Below are 24903 nucleotides of genomic sequence, written 5' to 3' on the forward strand. Positions count from 1 at the left end.
GACAATCATTAACCCACCACCAAACTGCTCATGCTGAATGATGTTACAGGCAGCATAATGTTCTCCATGGCTTCTCCAGACCCTTTCACTTCTGTCACGTGCTCAGGGTGAACCTGCTCTCATCTGTAAAAAGCACAGGGCACCAGTGGTGCATCTGCCAATTCTGGTATTCTATGGCGAATGCCAGTCGAGCTGCATGCTGCTGGGCAGTGAGCTCAGGGCCCATTAGAGGACATGGGGCCCTTGGGTCACCCTCATGAAGACTTTCTGGTTGTTTGGTCAGAGACATTCACACCAGTGGCCTGCTGGAGGTCATTTTGTAGGGCTCTGGCAGTGCTCATCCTGTTCCTCCTTGCCCAAAGGAGCAGATACTGGTCCTGCTGATGGGTTATGGACCCTCTATGGCCCTCTCCAGCTCTCCTAGAGTAACTGCTTGTCTCCTAGAATCTCCTCCATGCCCTTGAGACTGTGCAGGGAGACACAGCAAACCTTCTGGCAATGACACGTATTGATGTGCCATCCTGGAGAAGTTGGACTAACTGTGCAACCTCTGTAGGGTCCAGGTATCGCCTCATGCTACCAGTAGTGACACTGACTGTAGCCAAATGCAAAACAAGTGAAGAAACAGTCAGAAAAGATGAGGAGGGAAAAATGTCAGTGGCCTCCACCTGTTAAACCATTCCTGTTTTGGGGTCATCTCATTGTTGCCCCTCTAGTGCATCTGTTGTTAATTTCATTAATACCACAGCAGCTGAAACTGATTAACAACCCCCTCTGCTACTTAACTGACCAGATTAATATCCCATTAGTTTCATTGACTTTATGCTATACTCTGATTAAAAAGTGTTCCTTTTAATTCTTTTGAGCAGTATATATATATATATATATATATATATATATATATATATATATATATATATATATATATATATATATATATATATATATATATATATAGTAGATGCTTGAAAATATTTTAACCCTTAATTTTCATTAACAATAAATGTCTGAAAGTTTATTTGGAAAAGGCTCATTAAAAAAAAAAAAAATACAAGTACATTACATGGTGACATAAGACCATGATCAAGAGATTTTAATAAGGACATCCTAAACTAATGCATCTCATAGTTTTGTATACTTTACAGTTATCTGTACTTGAAGAAGATAGGTCATAAAACAGACGTACATACAACAGTATATGTTGAGTCATTTGTAAAGTTAAGTACAATTAGTTCAGAGAAACTAAAGTGGTCCTATATGTGAAAAGAAGGTGCATCTTTTAATTCGGTATGTTATGGGCGCAACCTTTGGCAAACATGACAGAAGTTTTAAATTTCCTGTACTTACTACAGTCAGACATCGCTAAGTTGACCTTCCCTAACTCAAAAACCTCCCTATTTCGAATTGCCCGTTAGTCCCCAGCCGAATTCCCCTAAGACCAATGTATTTAGATCTCCTCAACTCGAAAACTTTTCAGCTCCCAACCTCCGTTAGTCGAATTTTCTATGCCCTTTGGGTTATTATTCTGAGGCTACATTTCAGATAAGGTGGTCCAGAAAACCAAGAAAAGGGACACAAAGTCTTATCTTAATGTATTCCACAAGTGATAAAGCGACTCTCTGAGGGTAGGACGTCTATTTTGAGACCAAAATTGTCCGAAAACTAAAGTGAGTGGCTGGAATAATCCGCGTCCCTTCGGTGCTCCATGAGTCATAACCAACCGGGTGGCGTCTGGAATTTCCAAATTGTCTCAAGAAAGACGTTTTTAACCCATTTTCCCTTCACCTTTGTCAATCTCTTGTCGGGAAGAAACTTGAATAGTGTTCGTGTCTGTGTGCTTCTCCATAGTCTCCCGTACGGTACGTGCCCCGAAAATGGCAACTGGTAAGTGTAAGCTTAAAACGTCAATTGCGGAAAAAGTTACCGTCATTAGAGCCGTCGAAAAGGGCGACAAGAAGAAAGTGGAAATTGCAGAGCAATTCGGCATTCCCACAAATACGCTCTCCACTTTTCTGAAAGAAAAAGAAAAGATTTTGAAACTGTACAGTGAGAAGTTATGTGGCCATCAGAAGAGGATGAGGGAATGTGAGTATTCTGTCACTGAACAATGCATTTTGAAGTGGTTTGTGCAAGCGAGGGATAGGAATGTTCCTATTGACGGAAAGCTTTTGCAAGCAAAAGCAGAAGAATTTGCCAAAGAGTTGAGCCATTCAGAATTTAAACCAAGCAATGGTTGGCAGGACAAATTCAAGAAAAGACACGGAATTGTGTTTTATTATACTATGTGGTGAAAGTGCGCAAGTGCCAGAAGAATATTGCAGTCATTGGATACAGAAACTGCCAGAAATTGTTCAAGATTACAGTCCTGATGACATCTTCAGTGCACCGGATCTTGAGGAAAATGTGTTTCGGTCCATTGACGAGATTGAGGAGATTGTCGAGCGAGATTCATCGGCACATCGACGCCAAACGAAGTTAACAGACTTTTTCTCTAAAGGTAACCTGTTTCATTGCACTGTTCGAGAGCACATACTGTAGATGCATGTACTGCAGCGCTTCCCGATTCATTTTACCCTCGCACCCCCTGTGACAGACGAGGCCGATTTCGCACCCCCTTGATTTGAGAAGAAGTATGAAAAAATATGAGTTCATATGATAGTTCATAATACCCACGCAGCACTAAGTGCGCTTAAGAGCGGAAGTCATCCGTTTTAACAAGCAGCATATTGCACTGATACAAAATAGCCTGCCCATTTAATTATTTAGGAATGGATAGATAAATTAAGATTTTGTACAAATAATGTTTTTTATTTTTCTTCCTCGATGGATTCTGCGAGCACCCCCAATCGGGAAGCGCTGATGTACCGGTATGTAGCCTACATGTATACGTATAAAACGACAATATAATAAACGGTTATACTGTATAATAATTAAGCCGGAAAAATAATGTCCTTGATTAACCTGCGCCTATTACGCTGTTTTCCCTTACTCGTAAACTCCGTAAGTCAAATTTTTTTTCGGGTCCCTTTGAGTTCGATTTAGCAAGGTCCGACTGTAATTAATCTTTGGACAGCAGGAAGGGCCAGTCCCCTTGAATTCTTTTTAATTTCATATGGTACATTACCTTCCAACAATGTGATAATACACTATACACTTAGCTTATTTTAATGTCCACAGAGAAGCAGGAAAAAAACAACTTATTTTCATCAGTGCCACAAATTGTATTCTAAAATTCTGCTATTGGCTGGCTTCAAATTTTCTCTGGAGTTTACTCTTTATTTTATAATTGTTAGAAACCTTTATGCCAGAGCCAGTCAACCAGAATCACAGCACATGTTAAAACTAACATACATGTATTTTTCTTTTCAAGTCTCAAATAACGTAAAAAGCCTCTCACATCTATTAGAGTGCCTCGGATGTTGTTAGAAGTATATAACCATACTAGGGCTGCAACTAATGATTATTTTGGTAGTCGACTAATCGTTCAGTTTTTTTTCCCCCCGATTAATCACGATTATTTCATGCCTGACTATATTGATGCCTGTGACCTGTGGTTGCACATCCTGTTCTGGGCTCCAGTACATGTCTTACCTCATCTGCTCATGTCTGTCAACCTGTGAATGTCATCCTGATGCCTCTGCATTAACATGATTAAAATAATAATAATCAAATTAAAATAACCAGTGAAACATATGAATTTGAAAAGAATCAATGTTTTATATTAGTGTGACCACAATAATATCACAATAAAAAAGAAATACATTAAACAATACAAACTAAAGTGCAATCTTTAAACAAAAAAGGTGTATTTAACTTAACCAAAAATGGCCACTGGTGTGTCTTCAAGTCCAAAAGTTTAAATAAAGCTTCAGTACAAATAAAATAAAACAATAATGTACAGTTTATAAAAGATTCGGTTCATATATTCCTGATTGCAGTGCAGGAACGTGAGCATTTCGACATGCTGTGGTGTGAGGCTGAACAATGTTCCCTGCTGCTGAGAAGAGACACTCAGAGGGAGCAGAGGTAGCAGGAATACACAAGAATGATTTTGCAGACAGAGAAAGATGTTTTAATCATCACACTCTGAAGGAAAAGTGATGTAGTTTATCACATCGTACAATATTATGCCAAAATAAAAAATGACGGACTAAAATATGTAACAAGCTAATTACTGATATACTCCAAAACACAAGTTACCTAACGTTAGTTAGAGATGGTTTATTATTCATATGAACTCAAATATTACATAGAAAAAGAAGAAAAAAAACTAGGAACGCTCAGCTACTCCTTTTCACTCGTTTACTATAGCTCCAAACACGTTAGCAAACATAACTATAATTATTTTCACTTAACCCTTAAATCGCCACAACTGGCTAGAGTCGGTTCCAGTGCAATTTGGAACTATGTCTAAGCCGAGTATATGTGGAGACGTAAATTCATTGAACTCCTCAACCGGCTAAAGTTGTTTCTCAGTGTAATTTGCCAGCACGGCAGAGCCGAATATATTCGGCGATGTATATTCATTGAATGCTGCAACCACCTGTAGTTGTGTCTCAGTGCAATTTGCCAGCATGCAGGGGGCGAGTATATTTGGCATGGTGATTTACTGAATTTCAGCTTCAGTTGCACCTTGAACATATAATAATAGATTGTTGCAGTAGGTTTTTTTTTTTATATATAGTTTTTACAGTTCATTTGCAGTGTGTAAAATGATCAGTGCTGCAGTAATTGTGATGCTCTTTGCTTGGGAAAAAAAATATGTGTTCTATTAAAATTTCACATTTTCTTTGTGAATTTTGATGTTTACTTAAAAAGTGCAGCTAAAAAGTATTTGGCGTAGGACTGTGTGCAGTCTTGACAAACAATAACAAACGATACTGCCCCCAGACATTCATGTAGTGCATTGCAGTTACAAAAACCAATGTGGTTCTTTGTGACTGGAGCCTCTATTGAAGGTTCTGTTTATGACACGTCTACAATAAAAAATCCGTGTCAACGTCGTTGATTACGTCGACTAATCGTTGCTGCCCTAAACCATACATGTTTGTAACAGTGTCTACATAAAGAAGTGAACTTACTGTTTTCACCAAATATCTTACAAACTGCCACAGAATGGTTTGTAATGTTGAGATGTGATATTAATTCCTGACTACTCTCTGCTGATGTATGGACATGATTATCAGTTCAGTATGTAGACACTCATGACATTTTGAGATGTTTGTGGAATCTGGCGTTGTGTTCTACACTAATCTATATGATTTTAATTAAGAGTTCATTTTGTTTTCCTTCTTCATTATTGGGCCATGTGTACTGACTGACGAATAAATTACCTTAGTACACAATTCTGTTTTGCACAAGATTTTACTTTCCCATTCACTAATCCAATATATTTCCAGTTTTTCTTATTGTTATACTAATTCACTTACTGTTTTTTAAGAGCTAGTTATTTCCCTATTATTTTCTCTTTTTTGTTACCAAAATTTAATTCAATTTAATTGGTAGATGTAAATCACTTATTCTCCAAAGTTGTGGGCTTGTTTTGGTTGAACATGGGTTTACTTTAAAAATGTAGCATTTAAAGAACTAAAAATTAGGGATCAGAAATTTTCAAGCAGCACAGTATGTGTAGGTTGTGTGTGTTCATGAAATAAAGTTTTTGCTAAAGCACAAGTGTGTATTGACATTTTAGTAATGCACTGTGGTGCTATTTTGTTATATCAGATACTACTTAGTACAGTCAGCGGAGTGATATAGGAGTTCATTTTTCAGATTAGAAAATATACTTATTTACAAGTGAGGTAAAATAGATCCAAGGTCCATTCTGCTCTGTAGGATTCTTACTACCTTTTTCCTCATTAAAAAATATTTTAAGTATTTTGGTAAATATTTTAAGTTATTTAGTTTCCATTAGCTTGAACTGGGTAACTTTTTTTTTTATCTACAGAGATCAAAGAGAAGAAGAATTGGGCGAGTATTATATGAAGAAATATGCCAAGTCTTCTGGAGGAGAACAGTAAGTAATAAAGTTCCATAATGATCTATTAAACAAAGCAAGAGTTTTGTCTCTTATTTTTTTAACATTAATAGATTATATAAAGAGTCAGCCTTGATGAACTAGTCTCATGGATATTTCAGTTATAGTAATACACTTGACTAATGTTACCTGTTTTTGTTTATATTATAATTTTTATATTTGTTTTTATAGTTACTATGGGGGTTCAGACGAACTCTCTGATGACATCACCCAACAGCAGTTGCTTCCTGGAGTAAAGTGAGTGATTACATCCATTAGTAAGAAAATAGAAAAGGGGCATAATCTGTAATTGTATACATGTACTGTAATTTTTAGCTTTGTTTTTGATTGTAGTGACCTCCTTCAAGATGTTTATTTAGAATGATTGCATTTCGATCTCTAACTGGCTTAATAAATAAAGGACTTTGTTTTAAAATGCTCAAAAAGAGGATTCAAGTACCAGCAGGGTACATATTGTGCACATTATATTGCTGTATATTGTTTTATTTTTGCCAAAGGTTGGTGAGTGAAATTTTCTTAATTCAGATTTCAAATACTGTCCGTAATTAAAAGAAAAAAATTCTTCAAATGAAATTTAATAAAGTTAACAGCTGTTGGAAATGAGCCCTTCCTTTGTTCATTGACTTCTGTGAAGAAATGAGACATTGTAAACGTTTTAAATCTTTTTATATAGAGTATTGAAGACATATAATAATCAAAACTGAAATTGTAACATCATATGTAAGAAAAATAATTCTTTTTCCCCCCCATTGTTTCATCACAATCATAAAACTGAAGTTATAACATAAGCAGTTTTATTGAATCTGTATCAATATTAAATTATTTTCACCTAAACTTCACCGTTAACTAATTTGATAATTCCTCTTGCTGCACCTTTTAATGCATCATCATCAATTATGCTACATTAATATAAATAAACGGGTTTGCTCAAAGATAGATGTTTTTATTATAGAACAACACTAGAGAATAGATGTGCTTGCTTAATAGTAAATGTATAATGTAGTGTTTAAGTTGCTTAGTTACTATTTATTGATCTGCATTCAAATATTTTTGTCTCTAATTTGTATTTTTTAATTAAGGGATCCAAATTTGTGGACAGTAAAATGCAAGGTAATTGCTTTTTCTGTTGTTATCTGATTATTAATATTAATTCATTCAGAGCATAAAAATCCATTTTTCAAGTAGCACATATTATAGTTTGAAATATTTCTCATTTTCTCTCGTGTATATTTCCTGAAAAAAAAATTGTGAACACAATCGAGTAGATGAAATGGATCTTCATCTATTTTAAATAAAACTCTGTTCTTCTTTGTAGATTGGAGAGGAGAGGGCAACAGCAATTGCCTTGATGAGAAAGTTTATTGCCTACCAGTTCACAGACACGGTATTTGTCAATTTTTCTTACTGCTGATACTAAAAAGTCTAGCAAATGTATAGCCCACAAAATCATTGTAAATAGACTTTTTCATATTTCCTGCTAGACATACTTATTTAGAGAAAAGTGCTATAGAAAAATAGTTAATTTGAAAATTACAGTGATTTACAATGCAGTTTAAATTTTCTGGTTATTAGTAGCTTTGTGCACCACAACATTTGATAATCCTTGATGCTGATAACAAAAAATACATTATTTATAATAGTAAATCATTTTGGTAACTGTTATTAATTTTTATTGTCAATAACAACATTTATTTCTATAGCACATTTTCATACAAATGATGTAGCTTAAAGTGCTTTACAAGATGAAGAAAGAAAAACTATAAAAATAGGATTAGGCAATACTAAGTAACAAAGAATAAAGTAAGGTCCAATGGCCAGGAGGACAGAAGAAAACAAAAAAAAAAAACCTCAAGAGGGCTAGAGAAAAAAAATACAAAATCTGAAGTGGTTCCTAGGCCATGAGACCGTCCAGCCTCCACTGGGCATTCTACCTAAAATAAATTATTTAAATCAGTCCTCATGGCTCCACGTGGATGAATTAGATGATGATGATGGTCATGTGGACATCTGACTTTCAATCCATCAATGTAGCGACTGCATGGTGCTTTGATCAGGTTGTGATGGTGGCGCAGATCGCCACCACAGAAAACCGGAAAAAGCACAGCAAAGAAAGTAGGGGTTAGTATGGATTGTGGAGCCATGATAAAAATGATAATTAAATGCATATACAGAATATCAGGGTTACACTAAAATGAAGCTATAAGAAAACCATATTAAAATAATGGGGTTTTAGTAGTTGCTTTAAAATGCTCCACCATATTATCCAGGTCAATTTCTATCAATAAACTATTCCAGATTTTAGGTGCATAACAGCAGAAGGCTGTCTCACCACTTCTTTTAAGTTTAGCTCATGGAATTCTAAGCAGACGCTACTTTGAAATTCTAAGGGTATGATTTGGAGTGTAAGGTGAGAGGCATTCCGAAATAAAGGATGGAGCAGATTTTTTAAGGCTTTGTAAACCATAAGCAGTATTTTTTATGTCAATTCTAAATGACACAGGTAACCAGGGTAGTGATATCAAAACTGGAGAGATGTGTTCGATTTTTCTTTTCCTAGTTAAGATTCTGGCAGCTCCATTCTTCACTTATTTCAATTGATTGATGTCTTTTTTTGGGTAGTCCTGAGAGGAGTGTGTTACAGTAATCTAGTCGACTAAAAACAAAAGTGTGAACTAATTTTTCAGAATTTTGCAAAGTTATAAGAGGTTTAACTTTTTGCTATATTTCTTAAGTGAAAAAATGGTGTCCTAGTGATCTGATTAATATGCGATTTAAAATTTAGGTCAGAGTCAATAATTACTCCTAAATTCTTTACCTCTGTCTTGACTTTTAAGCCTAATAGATCAGGTTTATTTCTAATTCTCCTTATATCCATTTTCCAATCACTAAGATTTATGTATTCTACTAATTTAGTTTGAGAAAATTACTACTCATCCACTCAGAAACACAAGTAAGACATTGATTGGGTCAGTGAACCAAGAGAGTCGGGTCATCAGGCGCTGTTGATAAATACAGTTGTGTGTAATCAGCATAGATCTGGTAGGTCACGTTATGCCTTGAGATAATCTGACCTAATGGAAGGTAGATTGAAAAGAGCAAGCTGAATTTTTCCAAAACATGTGAGGCCTTATTTATACAATGAGATTAATCAAAATATTGTTTTTTCTTGTATAAGCACTTTTTACTGAAACAGATACAGAGCACTAAGACATATTTACAGCTGTAATACAATTACAGTAAGTTAATAAGGGGTACTCAATTTACATGGATAAACACAATAAAACTGACTTAAATTTCAGTGATTAACATAAAAGAAAGATAAAGTTTCAATTAACATCATAACTTTGATATGTTCAGTTGATAGCTGTGGAAAGTAAAATTAAAACTTTGCTTAACAATACTCTTGGAGAAATTAAACCTTTTTGGAGGTCAAATTTTATTTTAATTGTTAGTCTCTGATATAATCTGTAACTCCATTGTCTTATTGGATGTTGAATGGTTCTGTGTTAATCTTAGGCTAACATAATTGAACTTTGCTGTAACATTCAAAACAAGTTTTGCTGATTGTGTACATTGCTATTTTTTCTTACTCAAAAAAGAGATCTCAGCACCTTAGAAATATTATATTTAAGAGTCTTTTCTTCAGTTTTAGTTATTATTGTAACACCATTTCCTGTCTTTCAATTCCAGCCTCTACAAATCAAATCTGTTGTTGCACCAGAGCATGTAAAGGGCTACATCTATATTGAGTCTTATAAACAGACTCATGTGAAGTCAGCAATTGAAGGTGTGGGAAACTTGCGCATGGGATTTTGGAACCAGCAAATGGTACCAATCAAAGAAATGACTGATGTTCTTAAGGTGGTCAAGGAGGTTACCAACCTTAAGCCAAAGTCCTGGGTCCGCCTAAAAAGAGGCCTATATAAGGATGATATTGCACAGGTAGGACATGTATTGATTAGTTAAGGTGTTTGCTGTTCATTATTTGTAGGCTTTTTTTAAACCAGAAATGCTATTTTCTTCTACCTGTGTCATCATTATCTCATGCATTTTTTACACAAAATATAACAAATGTAAAATGTCCTGCATAGTTCTAAGAATAATTTTATATGCTATTTTTTTCCTCTTCAGGTTGACTACGTTGAACCTAGCCAAAACACAATATCGCTCAAAATGATTCCCCGTATAGATTATGATCGCATCAAGGCTCGAATGAGTTTGGTAAGAAAAGTTAGTCATTGTAAATTGTTGTGTTGCTTTTCAGAATTGTTTTTCTTATTATGTTAACTTAACGCCACAGAAAGACTGGTTTGCAAAAAGGAAGAAATTTAAGAGACCCCCACAGAGACTTTTTGATGCGGAGAAAATCAGGTAACTCAAACTGTTCAATATTTGTATATTCGTTTTATTTTGATAGAAGTTAGTACATTTTGAAACTACATTTTAACATAAGCTCTGACTGTTATTTTGTAATTAAGGTTTAAATTCAGCCTTTAAATTTCACTTATGTTTAGAATCTGCCCTTTTGTCAATGCTATTTGGGATAGATTTTGGAAACCAGTATTAGTATGTGTTTTGAAAATTAATGTCTTTATCCATAATATGATATGAGATAAACGGGACCTGGGTGAACAAATAGCATTTTGATTGAACCACAGCCTGGCTTGATTGTACTTAGCCCTCCTTAATATAATCCTCATTCTGACCCTTGTCGTCAATGTAAAATTGCAAGAATAAAGATTCAGCAAGCACATAATAATGTCCTAACCCTCAAGTTAGGAGTACATACTGAGTTAACACTGAGAAAGCTTTTATTGTCAGTTTATGAACATTTTATGGCATCCTCACAATATATCAGAGATGACTACAAAATCGTCTTTCAAAATTTATCAGTTTGAATATGTTTTGCATCAGTGCTTCTTGATCTTTGGAACCCTTTTGCTGTTGTGTCAGTTGTACACAATTCAGAAGGCCCAGTGTACCTCATTTAGATTTGTGTAATAATGATAAACAGAACTGACCACAACCTCACAACTCAATGCATCTGCAAAGTATATATGACAGTTCTTAAAAAAAACAAATGTCAACTATTGTTCCTCCTGCCAGCATTGTAGTCTAATCTATTATGTTTGTCTAAGGTTTAACAGCTATTAAAGACCTGTTACATTAATGTATCAAATGTGCTTAATGGCAGTTTCTCTTAGTTTACATACAGTACATAGCATGTTTAAGTGTCAGCCACTGGGAATTAGTCATCTTTTGTGCAGCACTTCAGTTAATGTACTGAATTGCACTTCCCCATTCTCCAATGATATATTATTTTCCCAACCACATGTTTTAGTGCCTGTTTTAATTTAGTACAGGTGCTTATTGCTATTTTCTCTTACCTAGTTATGTTCTTCATCCATTCACTGGTTTTGCATCACTATATGCCAAGCACCAAATGCTGCAGTCTGATAAACATTTAAAAAAATTTAATGACTATCTGAATCCAGTCACTACTCTAGCAGTTTATTTCATAAAGTATGTACTTGTTCATATACAGTGATACTAATATTACAAACTTCATATTTTGTTTTTATGATTTTTAACCGTTTATGTCCTGTGTCTTAGTTCAGGTCAGCTCAAATAACATGTTGTTTCCAATCATTTTAGTTTTATATATCCTGTACTTATATTTAAGCTTTCATTGTATGTATTGTATTCAACTATTTATTTTATTGCATTCAACACCTTAAATGCCTTGCTGGTATATGTGTCTGCCAATCATTATCATCCCAGTTCGGTTGTCAAAAAGGGGGCTCTATCTTATGAAACCAGCAGGACCGTGGCAGCTGAACAACGCAGACAAGTCAGGAAAAACAGCATTAGACTGTCGTCTGCCGCAACCATTTCCTGTCCGTATTGCCAGAGACTATTCCGAGCATGTATCAGACTAGTAAGCCATCTACGCACCCACCGAGACCCACCCCATCCTTAACCAGATGACTAGATGGTCCTTGTCGATTCGACGGACGAACGAATATCATCCCAGTAAACTTTGTAAACATTGCTTTCTATCTCTCTGTTTGACATTTTTATACAAAGAATAACATAGCTCTTGATTCTTACTGCACTATTTACGGATTATAATACATGTACATATGTTGATTATCCATTTATTATTTTATGATTTACATCGTTTGCAGTGGTTCCAAATTATGTATTTACATGAGTGTTTTTTCTTGTGGTTAACAGCCTGTACGATGTACAGTATGTGTGTGTTTTTTTTTTTGTTTTTTTTTTTTAAATAACATTTATCATTTTCGTCTTTTGCCCAAATACATGGCAAATGCTGCCATCCACATTGGTAATGTGAATGGGATTAAGCTTGTTCCTTGTTTACAGTATAATCACTCGGTAGCTTTGCTGATTTGCCTCTTTTTTTTCTAGTTTGCCAGTTCTGTCTTTAATAAAGAGTGCTACTCTTCTTGCTTGTTGAAAGACACTCACTGCTAATTCAAGAACAATTATTTATATACTTATGTATAGTAAATGATAAGAAAATGTGCCTCATTTTTTATAGTAATGGGAAAAAATAAAGAGAATGCTAGATCGACACAGATAGTTGCCTTGCTGGGACAAGAGCTCAGTCTCCTGTGCTGGTGAAGCAGCATACCTCAAACACTGGAACACAACACTTAACACAGAACTATTACACAAATCATACATATGGGGGCACTGTTGCGAAATATTGAATTTATTCATTGTTTCTAAGCTTTCTGGCTGGTGCATGCATCTTTCTAGTTTTAACTTTATTTCCCTCCTATGTGGGGTTTTCTTTCTAGAAACAGTAGCAATGAAAAAATCTGTCATCTTAACCTGTTTATTAGCAAGGCTTTAGTTAGTGATGATATGAATATGTTTCAAGCTATTTTAAAGTCCCCCTGCTTTTAACAGGTCACTAGGTGGAGAGGTAACTACAGATGGAGATTTCTTGATATTTGAAGCCAATCGCTACAGCCGAAAAGGATTCTTGTTCAAAAGCTTTGCCATGTCTGCTGTTGTAAGTAACCCTACTCTTAACTGATCTGAAACTACTCTGTAGTATTTTTTTCTTTTGATGTCTCTTTTGCAAACATGTCATCCATTTTATTGTCTGTATATACAGATCACAGATGGAGTAAAACCTACACTGTCAGAACTTGAGAAATTTGAAGACCAACCAGAGGGGATTGATCTTGAAGTGGTAACGGAAGGAAAAGGTATAATATAAAACAGCTCAAAATATGCATAGTGCAAGTAACTTTTGCTGAAAATGTTGTTACCTGCGCCAAAAAAGAGACAATTTGTGGATGATTTCTGCTTTTGTGACTTACTAATTTGAAACAGAAGAAAAATCTGCAGTGTATTATTAAAGTCTTTTACATTTGTTAAGTATTTCTGTGTTCCTTTTTAATGTTATAAAACGGCATATATATTTTTTTTTTCCTTTCCTGCTTGCCTGGTTGTTTAGACAAAGAACGGGAGCATAACTTGCAACCTGGAGATAATGTAGAGGTCTGTGAGGGTGAGTTGATCAACCTACAGGGAAGGATCCTCAGTGTGGATGGGAACAAAATAACTCTCATGCCCAAGCATGAAGACCTCAAGGTAGGCTCCCATTTTTATTTTTACTTTTTTTTTTTTTATCTAATGTAGAAAATATCAGTGTTGTGCCCCCAAAAAATATCCTGATTACTTTAGACATCCTTCCACTGCTGATTTTTAGGATGTTATATTCAAACTTTTTTACAGCTTATTCCAAATTAGTTTTGTGATTGTGAAAAACATTGATTATTTAAATCAAACTCTTTTACATTCTGGTATCCTAATTAGTTATACAGGTGCAAGCAGTTGTGTCCAACTTAGAGATGCAAAACTGTAATGCCAATAAATGTCTTGTCTAGCGCAGTACACCTTGCGTTGAGTTGCATGTGTCTCCCCTTCACCTGCAGTATTGTTGCTCTTCTGCTGAGCAAAATAAAGCTGACAGTGCAACTCCCAGTGTTTTTCCGTGCATAAAGAAACCTTTTAAAGAAGCGCTATTTCTGTATTGAAATAGCAAGCATAGTTACTTGGGATGCCCCGTGTATTGAAATAGCAAGCATAGTTACTTGGGATGCTCTGATCAGGTTTTTTTTTTTTATTAGGTTTAATACCGATCACCAATATCATGTTACTGGACCAGCCAATTCAAATATGTTTTTTTTTTTCTTTCTTTCTTTAAGCTCCTGCATAACCAGGCACAAAGAAACATAATGTTTTAAAATTGACGTGTTATCTTTGTTATTTTGAATAAGTAAAATGTAGACCATGGCTGTTATCTGCTCATTTTTTATTAACAAAATGAAATTATATTGTGCATTGACCATAAAAATACTAAAAAAATTAATTTCCCTTAAAATTCACACTTCTTATCTAATAAAACACTGCATGTAGAGGAAATATTTATCCATAAATAATATGGCATTAAAGAAAGTAGAACACTTCTAATAATTGCAAGCTGTCATATTGTTTAATGATTTCTCTAATGTACTTATTTGAAGCTAAGCTTAATTGTCTCGTAGCAAATCTTATATTCAATGACACACACAAACAAATAATAAACACAGTGCAAACCCTTATAAAAACTACAAATCTATTAAATGTTCCTAAGATATTTATCAAGAAGATAATAACGAGAACATGCTTAACATGTTTACAAGTAAAATAGTCAAATTTTGCTATTAAGCTGACAAACCTGTTGTTTACTATTGAAGGACAAAATAAAACGGCTTGAATTCTTTAAAGTAACTTTTCTTGCCATTTGTCTAATAGGACAGGGTGACTGCTTAGATTCCATTTTGCTCAGTTTATTACTCCACTTTATTAAATTGTAAGTCTAATATTCTAGTCTTCTCCCTCTCTGTTAAAATCTGCCTTGCTGCTTTCAGTTTACGGGACGTTTACAGCAAAAAAGAGGTGCTCTTGTCCAACTACGTCACATAAAGCAGTACTACAACTAATTTACAATAAAGCTTAGAAATGCAGGTGGTTAAAGATGATTTTTTGTGTTTGTCTAAATTACTGATCATTAATAGTCTTCTATTGTGGAAATTTAAATAGGTGCGCGATTGATTGGAGCATCACTAATAGTTGCCTGCATAGCTTATGTGCAGAAAATTATTGTGGTGTTTCTTGCACATTTTTTATAAGAATAATTTGTGATTTACTTAATTTATTTTATATTTTTTTAATGGTGTGCATTTGACATTCACAGGATACTAGTTTCTGCTAACTATGTTGACATTCGTGCATTTGCTGATCAGATTGTAAATGCTGCCTTAAACGCTACCAAAAATGCTTACAATAAGTATCTAGATGGGGTAATACGAGTGTTAAAAGAGAATGTTAGTACTCGTTGCCTACATAGTAACACAGGCTATAATCAGTCTGTCTGTCTGTCTGGTCTTACTGGATGTTGGTTTTTCTAATGGTAGTGGAATAACTGCCTAAGTGAGAGGAATAAGCTTATGTAAATTTCCAGCTTTTGTACACACTGCATGTCAATACCACCAACCTAAGTGATCTGTTGAGGTATTGATATCCAAATTTCTGTAATAGTCCATTGCCACAGGGTGGAAAGCCAGAGATGGCATCTTTGACTCTATCACATTCTAGTCTATTTCCATTATATAGTCTATCACTATGCTGACTAGAATATTTCATCTTTAGAGTGTATGAACGATCATCATTTAGTCAATCAGCTAGCCAGTCTGCACCATTCGTACTGATACTGCTAACACAGGAAGGTAGAATTGTAATAATTACACCCTGTAAAATAATTACTACTGTAAGTAGTTGTGCTAAAAATTAACAGCAGTTGTTGCATCATTTGTAGATGAAAAAATACTGCTACAGAAAAATGGACTGGATTGCTGAAACTAATTTAGGTGGCAATTTTAAAATTAGCTTTTATTTACTTTGTATTCACAATAATGTAATTTGACACTGACCGAAACCCCAGAACTCCTCCTATGATGGTATGATCTAGGAAAAGTATTCTGTAGCAGACAATTTGTTACTAATAACAGTATTTTTAAAACTTCGCAAACATATGCATTTCTTATGGACCCTTTACTGCTTTCTTGGTAAATAAGCTAAAACTTGTCTTTCATGAAGTGAATCTAATATGATATCAGTGATTAAAGAATGGAATTCTATCATACAGGTGCAACCAAGCCAAATGAATGAATAATCAGTACTTCATTATCTTGTGGTACGTGGTCATCACCAGACTGTGGGCAATCATTCTGTTTCATGTATTTTCAGTAATGTGACTGCATTAGCATGAAAATCCAGCCAGTCAAGCAGTGAAAGGCTGAATTGGCATGTTACCAGTAAAGACCTCCTTTTAAACACCAGTCAGGGCACAGTGACAATCTTTTCTTAAATTTACGGCTTTAAGTTAAACACCATTTAGACGTTTATTAATTTTACATTTTTTTAATTCTGTAGTATATGAATATGATGTGTGCTTTTCAGACTTACATCCTCACAGACCATATTATTGCAAACAGCAATAATATGTTTTAACATTTTGTAGCAGTTACTGTTAACAGTTACAACTATACACAGAGTAAAAGTAAAGATAAATATTTAGGTATAAATAGAGAAATAATAAATGAAGTCACAAGTTTAATGATACACTGGAGGGTCTTCCTGTTCTTGGAAGTTCAGCCAGAGTGCCACAACTGTAATGCAGTATGTGATGACAGACTCTATGGTACTCTTGTAGAAGTTAACCAATAACTGTTGTGGGAGTCGTGCTTTCTTCAGGCTCCTCAGAAAAATGAAGCCTCTGAAGATCTTTCTTGGGCACTGCTGTCATGTTTGTTGTCCATGACGGGTCCTGGCTGAAGTTGACTCCCAAGAGTATGAAACTCTGGGCTGTCTCCACCCTCATGCCATTAATGCTGATGGGATGGTGACCGCTGTAGTTCAGTCTCCTGAAATCCAGAATCTGTTCCTTTGTTTTCTTGGAATTGAGTGCAGAGTTGTTGTTCCGGCTAAAACACTCCTGATTCTTGACCTCTTATCTATAGGCTGCTTCATCATTATTGAAGATCAGGCCTGTCACGGTGGTGTAGTTTGCAAACTTTATTATAATGTTAGTATCATGGGTAGATTTACAGTCGTTTATGAAGAGGGAATAAAGGAGAGGGCTCAGCATACAACCCTGTGGTACCCCAGTGTTCAGTATTATAGATGAAGAGAAGTGCTTTCCCATGCACACAGTTTGTTGTGTGTTAGTGAGAAAATCTAAAATCCAGGTGATGGTGCTGTTTTTGTGTTCACAACTTGTTTACCTGTCCTGACAATTCCCTAGTTGAGTGTTGAAAAGTATTTGCATTAGCAGACTTTGCATGTTGATTCTTTTACTTTAAACATAAATATAGTTGGATGAGTTTTACGTACATTCATATTTTACCTTTATGAACATTTTATTCTTCTGTATTTATTCATTTCATGATTACTAGGATCCTTTAGAGTTTCCAGCACGAGAGTTGCGGAAGTACTTTAAAATGGGTGATCACGTGAAAGTGATTGCTGGACGGTATGAAGGAGACACTGGATTAATTGTACGTGTGGAGGAGAACTTTGTTATTCTTTTTTCAGATCTCACAATGCATGAGGTAAGAATAATTAAGTTCTGGTAGTGTTCCAAAAGTTTTACATTGTTATGACATATATTGTCATTTACTTATTGATTTTGTTTTTTTCTCCATTTTCAATGCAGTTGAAAGTCCTTCCTAGGGACCTGCAGCTCTGCTCAGAAACAGCTTCAGGGGTGGATGTCGGAGGTCAGCATGAGTGGGGGGAGCTGGTCCAGTTAGATCCACAAACTGTTGGAGTCATTGTGCGTCTTGAAAGAGAAACATTCCAGGTGGATATTCTAACTTCTCAGAGTGATCCATATTTTCTAAAATGCTCCATAATAGGACTGTAAAACCTGAGGCTAATTTGTTCGTTAATCATCAAAATGAACTAACAGAATGAATGTATGCATTTCCAATGTTCATTTTAATAACAAACGTTTACAATAATTTATCTGTTTGTGACACAGGTTTTAAATATGCAAGGCAAGGTAGTAATTGTTAGACATCAGGCTGTCACAAGAAGAAAGGACAACCGGTTTGCTGTGGCTTTGGACTCTGAACAAAACAACATTCATGTTAAAGACATTGTCAAGGTCATTGATGGTCCTCATTCGGTAAGAAAATCTGTTGTTAACTTTATATAATTAGCTTTTAAAATAAAACATGATAAATGGTTCAGAATGATATACAATGTTTAGATATATTCAACTGTTTTGTTACATGGTACATCAAAACTATATGATACTTTTAAATTCATAATTATGCCAGTAACAAAATAACCATTAGTGATCAACAAGAATAAGTTTACATTAAGTAGAAATAAATTCTGTGTTATTTATTGTTGTCAGTGAATTTCTTTTCCGGTTATAATTAACTGAAAATTTAATTAATAATTCACTGCATCTTCCATTCCATTTTAAATATTGCTAGTGTTTGTTTTTGTTCTTAACAGGGTCGTGAGGGAGAGATCAGGCACTTATTCAGAGGATTTGCTTTTTTGCACTGTAAGAAGCTTGTTGAAAATGGTGGCATGTTTGTCTGTAAAACGCGACATCTTGTATTGGCTGGAGGGTCCAAGGTGAATAATCATCATTTCAACACTAAAATATGTATTCTGCTTTTGACAATCCTCTGAATCTTATAAAATGCAATAGGAATATGTTGCATTATTGTATAACGTTGTACGTGGAAAATACAAGTGTCAAGTCCCCAACAACAGAAAAGAAATTGTAACTTTTTATTGTTTTTGCAATGAATAATAGATATGTGTTCACGCATAAAGTGTAAAAATATTTCTGTAATTCAAAGAGCACTGTTTAAAGGATAAGTTCAGTGTTTTAAATCTAAACTATTTCTTCACAATGATGATATATATTAATTGGGCACATTAAAACTGTGTTTTAAAGTGTTGTTTTATACATTTTAAAAATACCTTGTCTGTTCTTGTACCTTATAATAGGGCTTATGGTAACCTGGGTTCAAGCATTTAAAGAGACTTAAATGTACCAAATACATCCATTTTAAAGCCGTACGTTTTCAATTTAAGAAAATGTTCTTTCTATGTTTACGTGGCATCCTTGTGATAACGAAACAAAAACAATTATGTTATCACTGATTTTGGAACTATTTTCTTTGAAGTAGGAATACATTTCTGGTTCGCTCATCTACTCGTAGCCACCATCGTGGATCTATGGAGCACTATGTACAAGAACAGATAAGGTATTTTTGAAAGTTATTAAAAAAAAAAAAAACTTCACTTGTATGTGGCAAATTAATGTATACCATAATTGTGAAGAAATAACTTCTACTTGAAAAATTTCGAAAATGTTCTTTAAGTGGCAAAAAGTGAATCCACAGAGGGAAGATGGCACATCACTCTCTTTAGAAACCATCTTCCTTTGGCAGACGTATTGTTATAGCAGTCTTTAATGGAGAAAATATATCGGCATGACTTAATGGGTAATGACTTCCAAATGTCTTTTAGGCAGCTCTAAAAGAGCTGCCTTAGATGAGCATTAATGGCCAGAGCTGATTTGTTAACCTTCCATGTTAGAGTGCTAGAAATGGTGGAGTCCTGGTACAAGGAATTCCCAGCTGCCTCTTCTGTATAACTATTGATATGTTAAAATGAGAGGGTTCTCTTGCAGTTCTTTCACAATCCTTTCGAGTTCCCAGCTCTCTTGTTTTCTTGCTATTTAATTCCAGATTAATTTGATTATATAATTTGAGCAGATCTCTCACCTCATTCTCTTGTCTCATCAATTCTTTTTATAGATGCTCCTTAATTTATAATGAGACCCGCAAAAGTCGTGTCATAAACACACTTTGACAGTTATTACCCAGTGCACATGAGAAATGCTGCTGGTAACACTGAATGAAACAATAATGGAGTAGTAATAAGACACAACTCAGTATGGTGAGGGGCCTAGAGTTGTCCGAATTCTCTTTAAATAGTAAAATCGTAAATAGTACAATTGTGGTATTGGCTATACATTTGTAAATAGTTATTTTGCAGTATTTATGTACTTTTCCCTGATTTTTTTTTATTGACTTATTGATTTATTGTTTGCATCCTAGTGCTGTTTCATGTATAGTTTTGTTTAAATTTATATTTCAGCCTAGGGATGTAACAAATTTTACCATTGGTGGATTTGCCCCCATGAGTCCACGAATTAGTAGCCCAATGCATCCCAGTGGAGGAGGTAAGTGCTATGATCTTCAATATTTTCTCAGCCTTAGATTCTTTAATGCATTCAAATGCAAAATGTTTCTTTTAAAAATGCTTGTTATGAAGAAATAGCTGTGACTGCATGTCCTTCTATCCATGACAAGAAGGCTGTAATATTGGAGGAGCTTAAGGCTTCAAGTGCAAAAGAAGAATAAGAAAATGACGAATATGCTTAAATACTTCTGCATATACAGTGCATCCAGCAAGTATTCACAATGCATCACTTTTTCCACATTTTCTTATGTTACAGCCTTATTCCAAAATGGATTAAATTCATTTTTTTCCTGAGAATTCTACACACAACACCCAATAAGACAACGTGAAAAAGGTTACTTGAGGTTTTTGCAAATTTATTAAAAATAAAAATACTGAGAAATCACATGTACATAAGTATTCACAGCCTTTGCTCAATATTTTGTCACTGCACCTTTGGCAGCAATTACAGCCTCGAGTCTTTTTGAATATGATGCCACAAGCTTGGCACACCTATCCTTGGCCAGTTTCGCCCATTCCTGTTTGCAGCACCTCCGAACCGTCGCCCCAGTCTGAGGTCAAGAGCGCTCTGGAGCAGGTTTTCGTCCAGGATGTCTCTGTACATTGCTGCAGTCATTTTCCCTTTATCCTGACTAGCCTCCCAGTTCCTGCCCCTGAAAAACATCCCCACAGCATGATGCTGCCACCACCATGCCTCACTGTAGGGATGGTATTGGCCTGGTGATGAGTGGTGCCTGGTTTCCTCCAAATGTGACGCCTGGCATTCACACCAAAGAGTTCAATCTTTGTCTCATTAGACCAGAGAATTTTGTTTCTCATGGTCTGAGAGTTCTTCAGGTGCCTTTTGGCAAACTCCAGATGGGCTGCCATGTGCCTTTTTACTAAGGAGTGGCTTCCGTCTGGCCACTCTACCATACAGGCCTGATTGGTGGATTGCTGCAGAGATGGTTGTCCTTCTGGAAGGTTCTCCTCTCTCCACAGAGGACCTTTGGAGCTCTGACAGAGTGACCATCGGGTTCTTGGTCACCTCACTGACTAAGGCCCTTCTCCCCCGATCGCTCAGTTTAGATGGCTGGCCAGCTCTAGAAAGAGTCCTGATGGTTTCAAACTTCTTCCACTTACGAATGATGGAGGCCACTGTGCTTATTGGGAACTTCAAAGCAGCAGAAATTTTTCTGTAACCTTCCCCAGATTTGTGCCTTTGAGACAATCCTGTCTCGGAGGTCTACAGACAATTCCTTTCACTTCATGCTTGGTTTGTGCTCGGACATGAACTGTCAACTGTGGGACCTTATATAGACATGTGTGTGCCTTTCCAAATCATGTCCAATCAACTGAATTTACCACAGGTGGACTCCGATTAAGCTGCAGAAACATCTCAAGGATGATCAGAGGAAACAGGATGCACCTGAGCTCAATTTTGAGCTTCATGGCAAAGGCTGTGAATACTTATGTACATGTGCTTTCTCAATTTTTTTATCTTTAATAAATTTGCAGAAATCTCAAACTTTTTTCACAATATCATTATGGGGTGTTGTGTGTAGAATTCTGAGGAAAAAATTAATTTAATCCATTTTGGAATAACAACAATAACATAACAAAATGTGGAAAAAGTGATGCACAGTGAATACTTTCCGGATGCACTGTACATTTAACTTGTATACTGAAGTTCATGTTGGATATATATTTTCATACATAACTCCTTAATTAATTAAATAGTATATTTAAACAGAAAATACTTCCTTATGCTCAAAAACTATTTTATTGTGTATTAGTTTTCTTTGCTTTTCTATTTGAAGAACTTTATCTTTCACTCTCAAAGTTGCTGTAGACCAAGGAACATTTGCTTGGCCAAGTATAAAAACTGATAAAGATGAATGCCAAAAATATCCTAAAAATATTTTAAGTTTGCAGAGAATTAAATATGAAAGAATTGGCATGTGTGCTTCCATAGCAAAATGTACTATGAAAATGAATGCAATAATACAAATACGAACACACACATCTTTATCAGCCTTAAAATCTTCAATCAGTATGTGCGTTTATCCAATTGGAGTTTTTGGCATGTGTTTATTACGATCAACATATTAATTACGTTCAGTTGCACATGTTCCATAGCCTTATGCTATATTCTGCTTGGGAAAATATATGCATGATATTTAAATTTGTAAAAACTGAAGTGTCATCTGTAAGTCGTACATAAGAATATAACTGACCATAGAAAGCAGGAATCTAAATGCAGTCTTATGCCTTAAGATTATTGATTACTGTTATTTAAATCAGCTCAATATTACCTTTGAAATGTTTTATATTTGTGCTTTGAGAAAGCAAAATCCATGTAATTTGCTGGTAATAATATTTCTGTAAGAAAACTTGATGTAAATTGAAAAGTATTTGTTAGGACCTCAGCAGAGAGGAAGCCATGGTGGAGGAATGGGTCGTGGCCGAGGCAGAAGAGACAATGAATTAATCGGACAGACTGTCAGAATTTCACAAGGACCCTACAAAGGTAAGTCCTTTGACCAAGAAAATAATGTATTTGGTGTACAAAATGCAGTTGTGTAATCTGACATACCTAGTGACCCTTCCCTGGTTTGATTTTGTCTTAAGTTGTGTTGTGAGTTCTGGGTGAGCAAGACATGAGAACCAATGAGCATATCGCTGGAAAACCCAATTGTGGCCGAGCTTCAACTTCCTTGTTGAATTCTTCAAATGTTGCTGCAATGTTTTAATATAATTTTCCTTCCTTATGATACCATCTATCTTGTGAAGTGCACCAGTCCCTCCTGCAGCAAAGCAAGCCCACAACATGATGCTCCCACCTCCATGTATGACGGTTGGGATTGTGTTCTTTGACTGTCAAGCCCTACCCTTTACTCCTCCAAACATAATGATGGTCATTATGGCCAAACAGTTAGATCTTGGATTCATCGGACCAGAAGACTTTTCTCTAGAAAGTAAGGTCATTGTCCCCATGTGCCAATGCAAACTGCAGTCTGGAACAGTAGCATCAACCTTGCGGAGTAGCCTTTCAAGTTATGTAGATACAGTGCATCCGGAAAGTATTCATGGTGCATCGCTTTTTTCACATTTTGTTATGTTACAGCCTTATTCCAAAATGGATTAAATTCATTTTTTTTCCTCAGAATTCCACACACAACACCCCATAATGACAATGTGAAAAAAAGTTTACTTGAGGTTTTTGCAAATTTATTAAAAACTAGCAAAATACCCGCACTTCACAGCGGAGAAGTAGTGTGTTAAAGAAGTTCTGAAAAAGAAAAGGAAACATTTTAAAAATAACGTAACATGATTGTTAATGTAATTGTTTTGTCACTGTTATAAGTGTTGCTGTCATCAAGGATTTGATTATCATTATTTCTTTCAATCAGGTTCGTATTTGGAGGATGTGTTCAAGTTACATTCCGTGTTTGTCAACCGTTGTAAAGATAACAGGTTTCATTCATCGAAGTGTTCACTACCCAAATTGCTATGCAACTATTTAGTGGCAGCGTCTCTATTAAGTTGTGGATTTGCCTGCGAGTATTTAGTGACAGTGTGTCTATTAACTTGTGGATTTTTCTGCGAGTATTTGGCGGCAGCGTCACGAAGTTGTTTTCGTCTAGCTGCATCAGAAAATGTACCACAACGTCTGACACGCCTCCTTTTTAGTTTTTTCTCACAGCTTGGAGTTGTGTATATGTATATACTAGCAAAATACCCACGCTTCGCAGCGGAGAAGTAGTGTGTTAAAGAAGTTATGAAAAAGAAAAGGAAACATTTTGAAAATAACGTAACATGATTGTCAATGTAATTGTTTTGTCACTGTTGTGAGTGATGAGTGTTGTTGTCATATATATATATATATATATATATATATATATATATATATACACACACACATAAACATATATATATATATACATATCTATACATATACACATATATACATACATATATATCTACATATATACACATACATATACACACACACATAAATCCATACACACATACATACAAATACATATATATATATATACACACACAGCTATTTCAGTATCAGTGCAATACGCTGCATTTGTTAAAACGGATGACTCCGCTCTTACATGCAAGTCTGCGTGGATATTATGAACTATCGTATTTGTTCAAGTTCTATTTAAATTTTAAATAGAAGGAATTTTTATTTAGTCGACAGAAATATCTTTGGTAGGAATGGTAAAAACAGACAGGAATATTATTCGTGAATAAATCAACTCAAACCTTAAACAACTTATAATATTTTGCTCTCCATAAAAATATATCCTGTCTAAATTATACAAGTTAGAAATAAAGTAAACGTTAAAAGAACAAACATTCAAATTTCTTTACTCTTATGTAATTTTATATAAAAATAAACTTAGATTTTAAATATCCCAAAAGATTTTGCTCTCCATAAAAATATATCCTGTCAAAATTATACAAATTCAAATATGAACATGCTGCAT

General features: G+C 35.1%; 1 protein-coding gene across 3 annotated transcripts in view; it reads left to right on the forward strand.

Moving 5' to 3' along the window:
• Positions 1 to 24903, forward strand: part of supt5h (SPT5 homolog, DSIF elongation factor subunit) — an 80693-nt gene that overhangs the window by 35119 nt on the left and 20671 nt on the right. For all 3 annotated transcript variants that reach the window (XM_039768272.1, XM_039768271.1, XM_039768273.1), the window contains 16 exons: positions 5948 to 6016; positions 6209 to 6274; positions 7117 to 7147; positions 7353 to 7421; positions 9728 to 9979; positions 10169 to 10258; positions 10338 to 10408; positions 12977 to 13082; positions 13188 to 13281; positions 13533 to 13669; positions 17578 to 17733; positions 17838 to 17984; positions 18165 to 18311; positions 18650 to 18775; positions 20315 to 20399; positions 22821 to 22928. In XM_039768272.1, coding sequence (XP_039624206.1) covers positions 5948 to 6016; positions 6209 to 6274; positions 7117 to 7147; positions 7353 to 7421; positions 9728 to 9979; positions 10169 to 10258; positions 10338 to 10408; positions 12977 to 13082; positions 13188 to 13281; positions 13533 to 13669; positions 17578 to 17733; positions 17838 to 17984; positions 18165 to 18311; positions 18650 to 18775; positions 20315 to 20399; positions 22821 to 22928 — 1754 coding nt within the window. The remainder of the gene's footprint in view (positions 1 to 5947; positions 6017 to 6208; positions 6275 to 7116; positions 7148 to 7352; positions 7422 to 9727; positions 9980 to 10168; positions 10259 to 10337; positions 10409 to 12976; positions 13083 to 13187; positions 13282 to 13532; positions 13670 to 17577; positions 17734 to 17837; positions 17985 to 18164; positions 18312 to 18649; positions 18776 to 20314; positions 20400 to 22820; positions 22929 to 24903) is intronic.

The sequence above is a fragment of the Polypterus senegalus genome, chromosome 11 (genome assembly GCF_016835505.1).
Source record: "Polypterus senegalus isolate Bchr_013 chromosome 11, ASM1683550v1, whole genome shotgun sequence".
NCBI classification, from domain to species: domain Eukaryota; kingdom Metazoa; phylum Chordata; class Cladistia; order Polypteriformes; family Polypteridae; genus Polypterus; species Polypterus senegalus.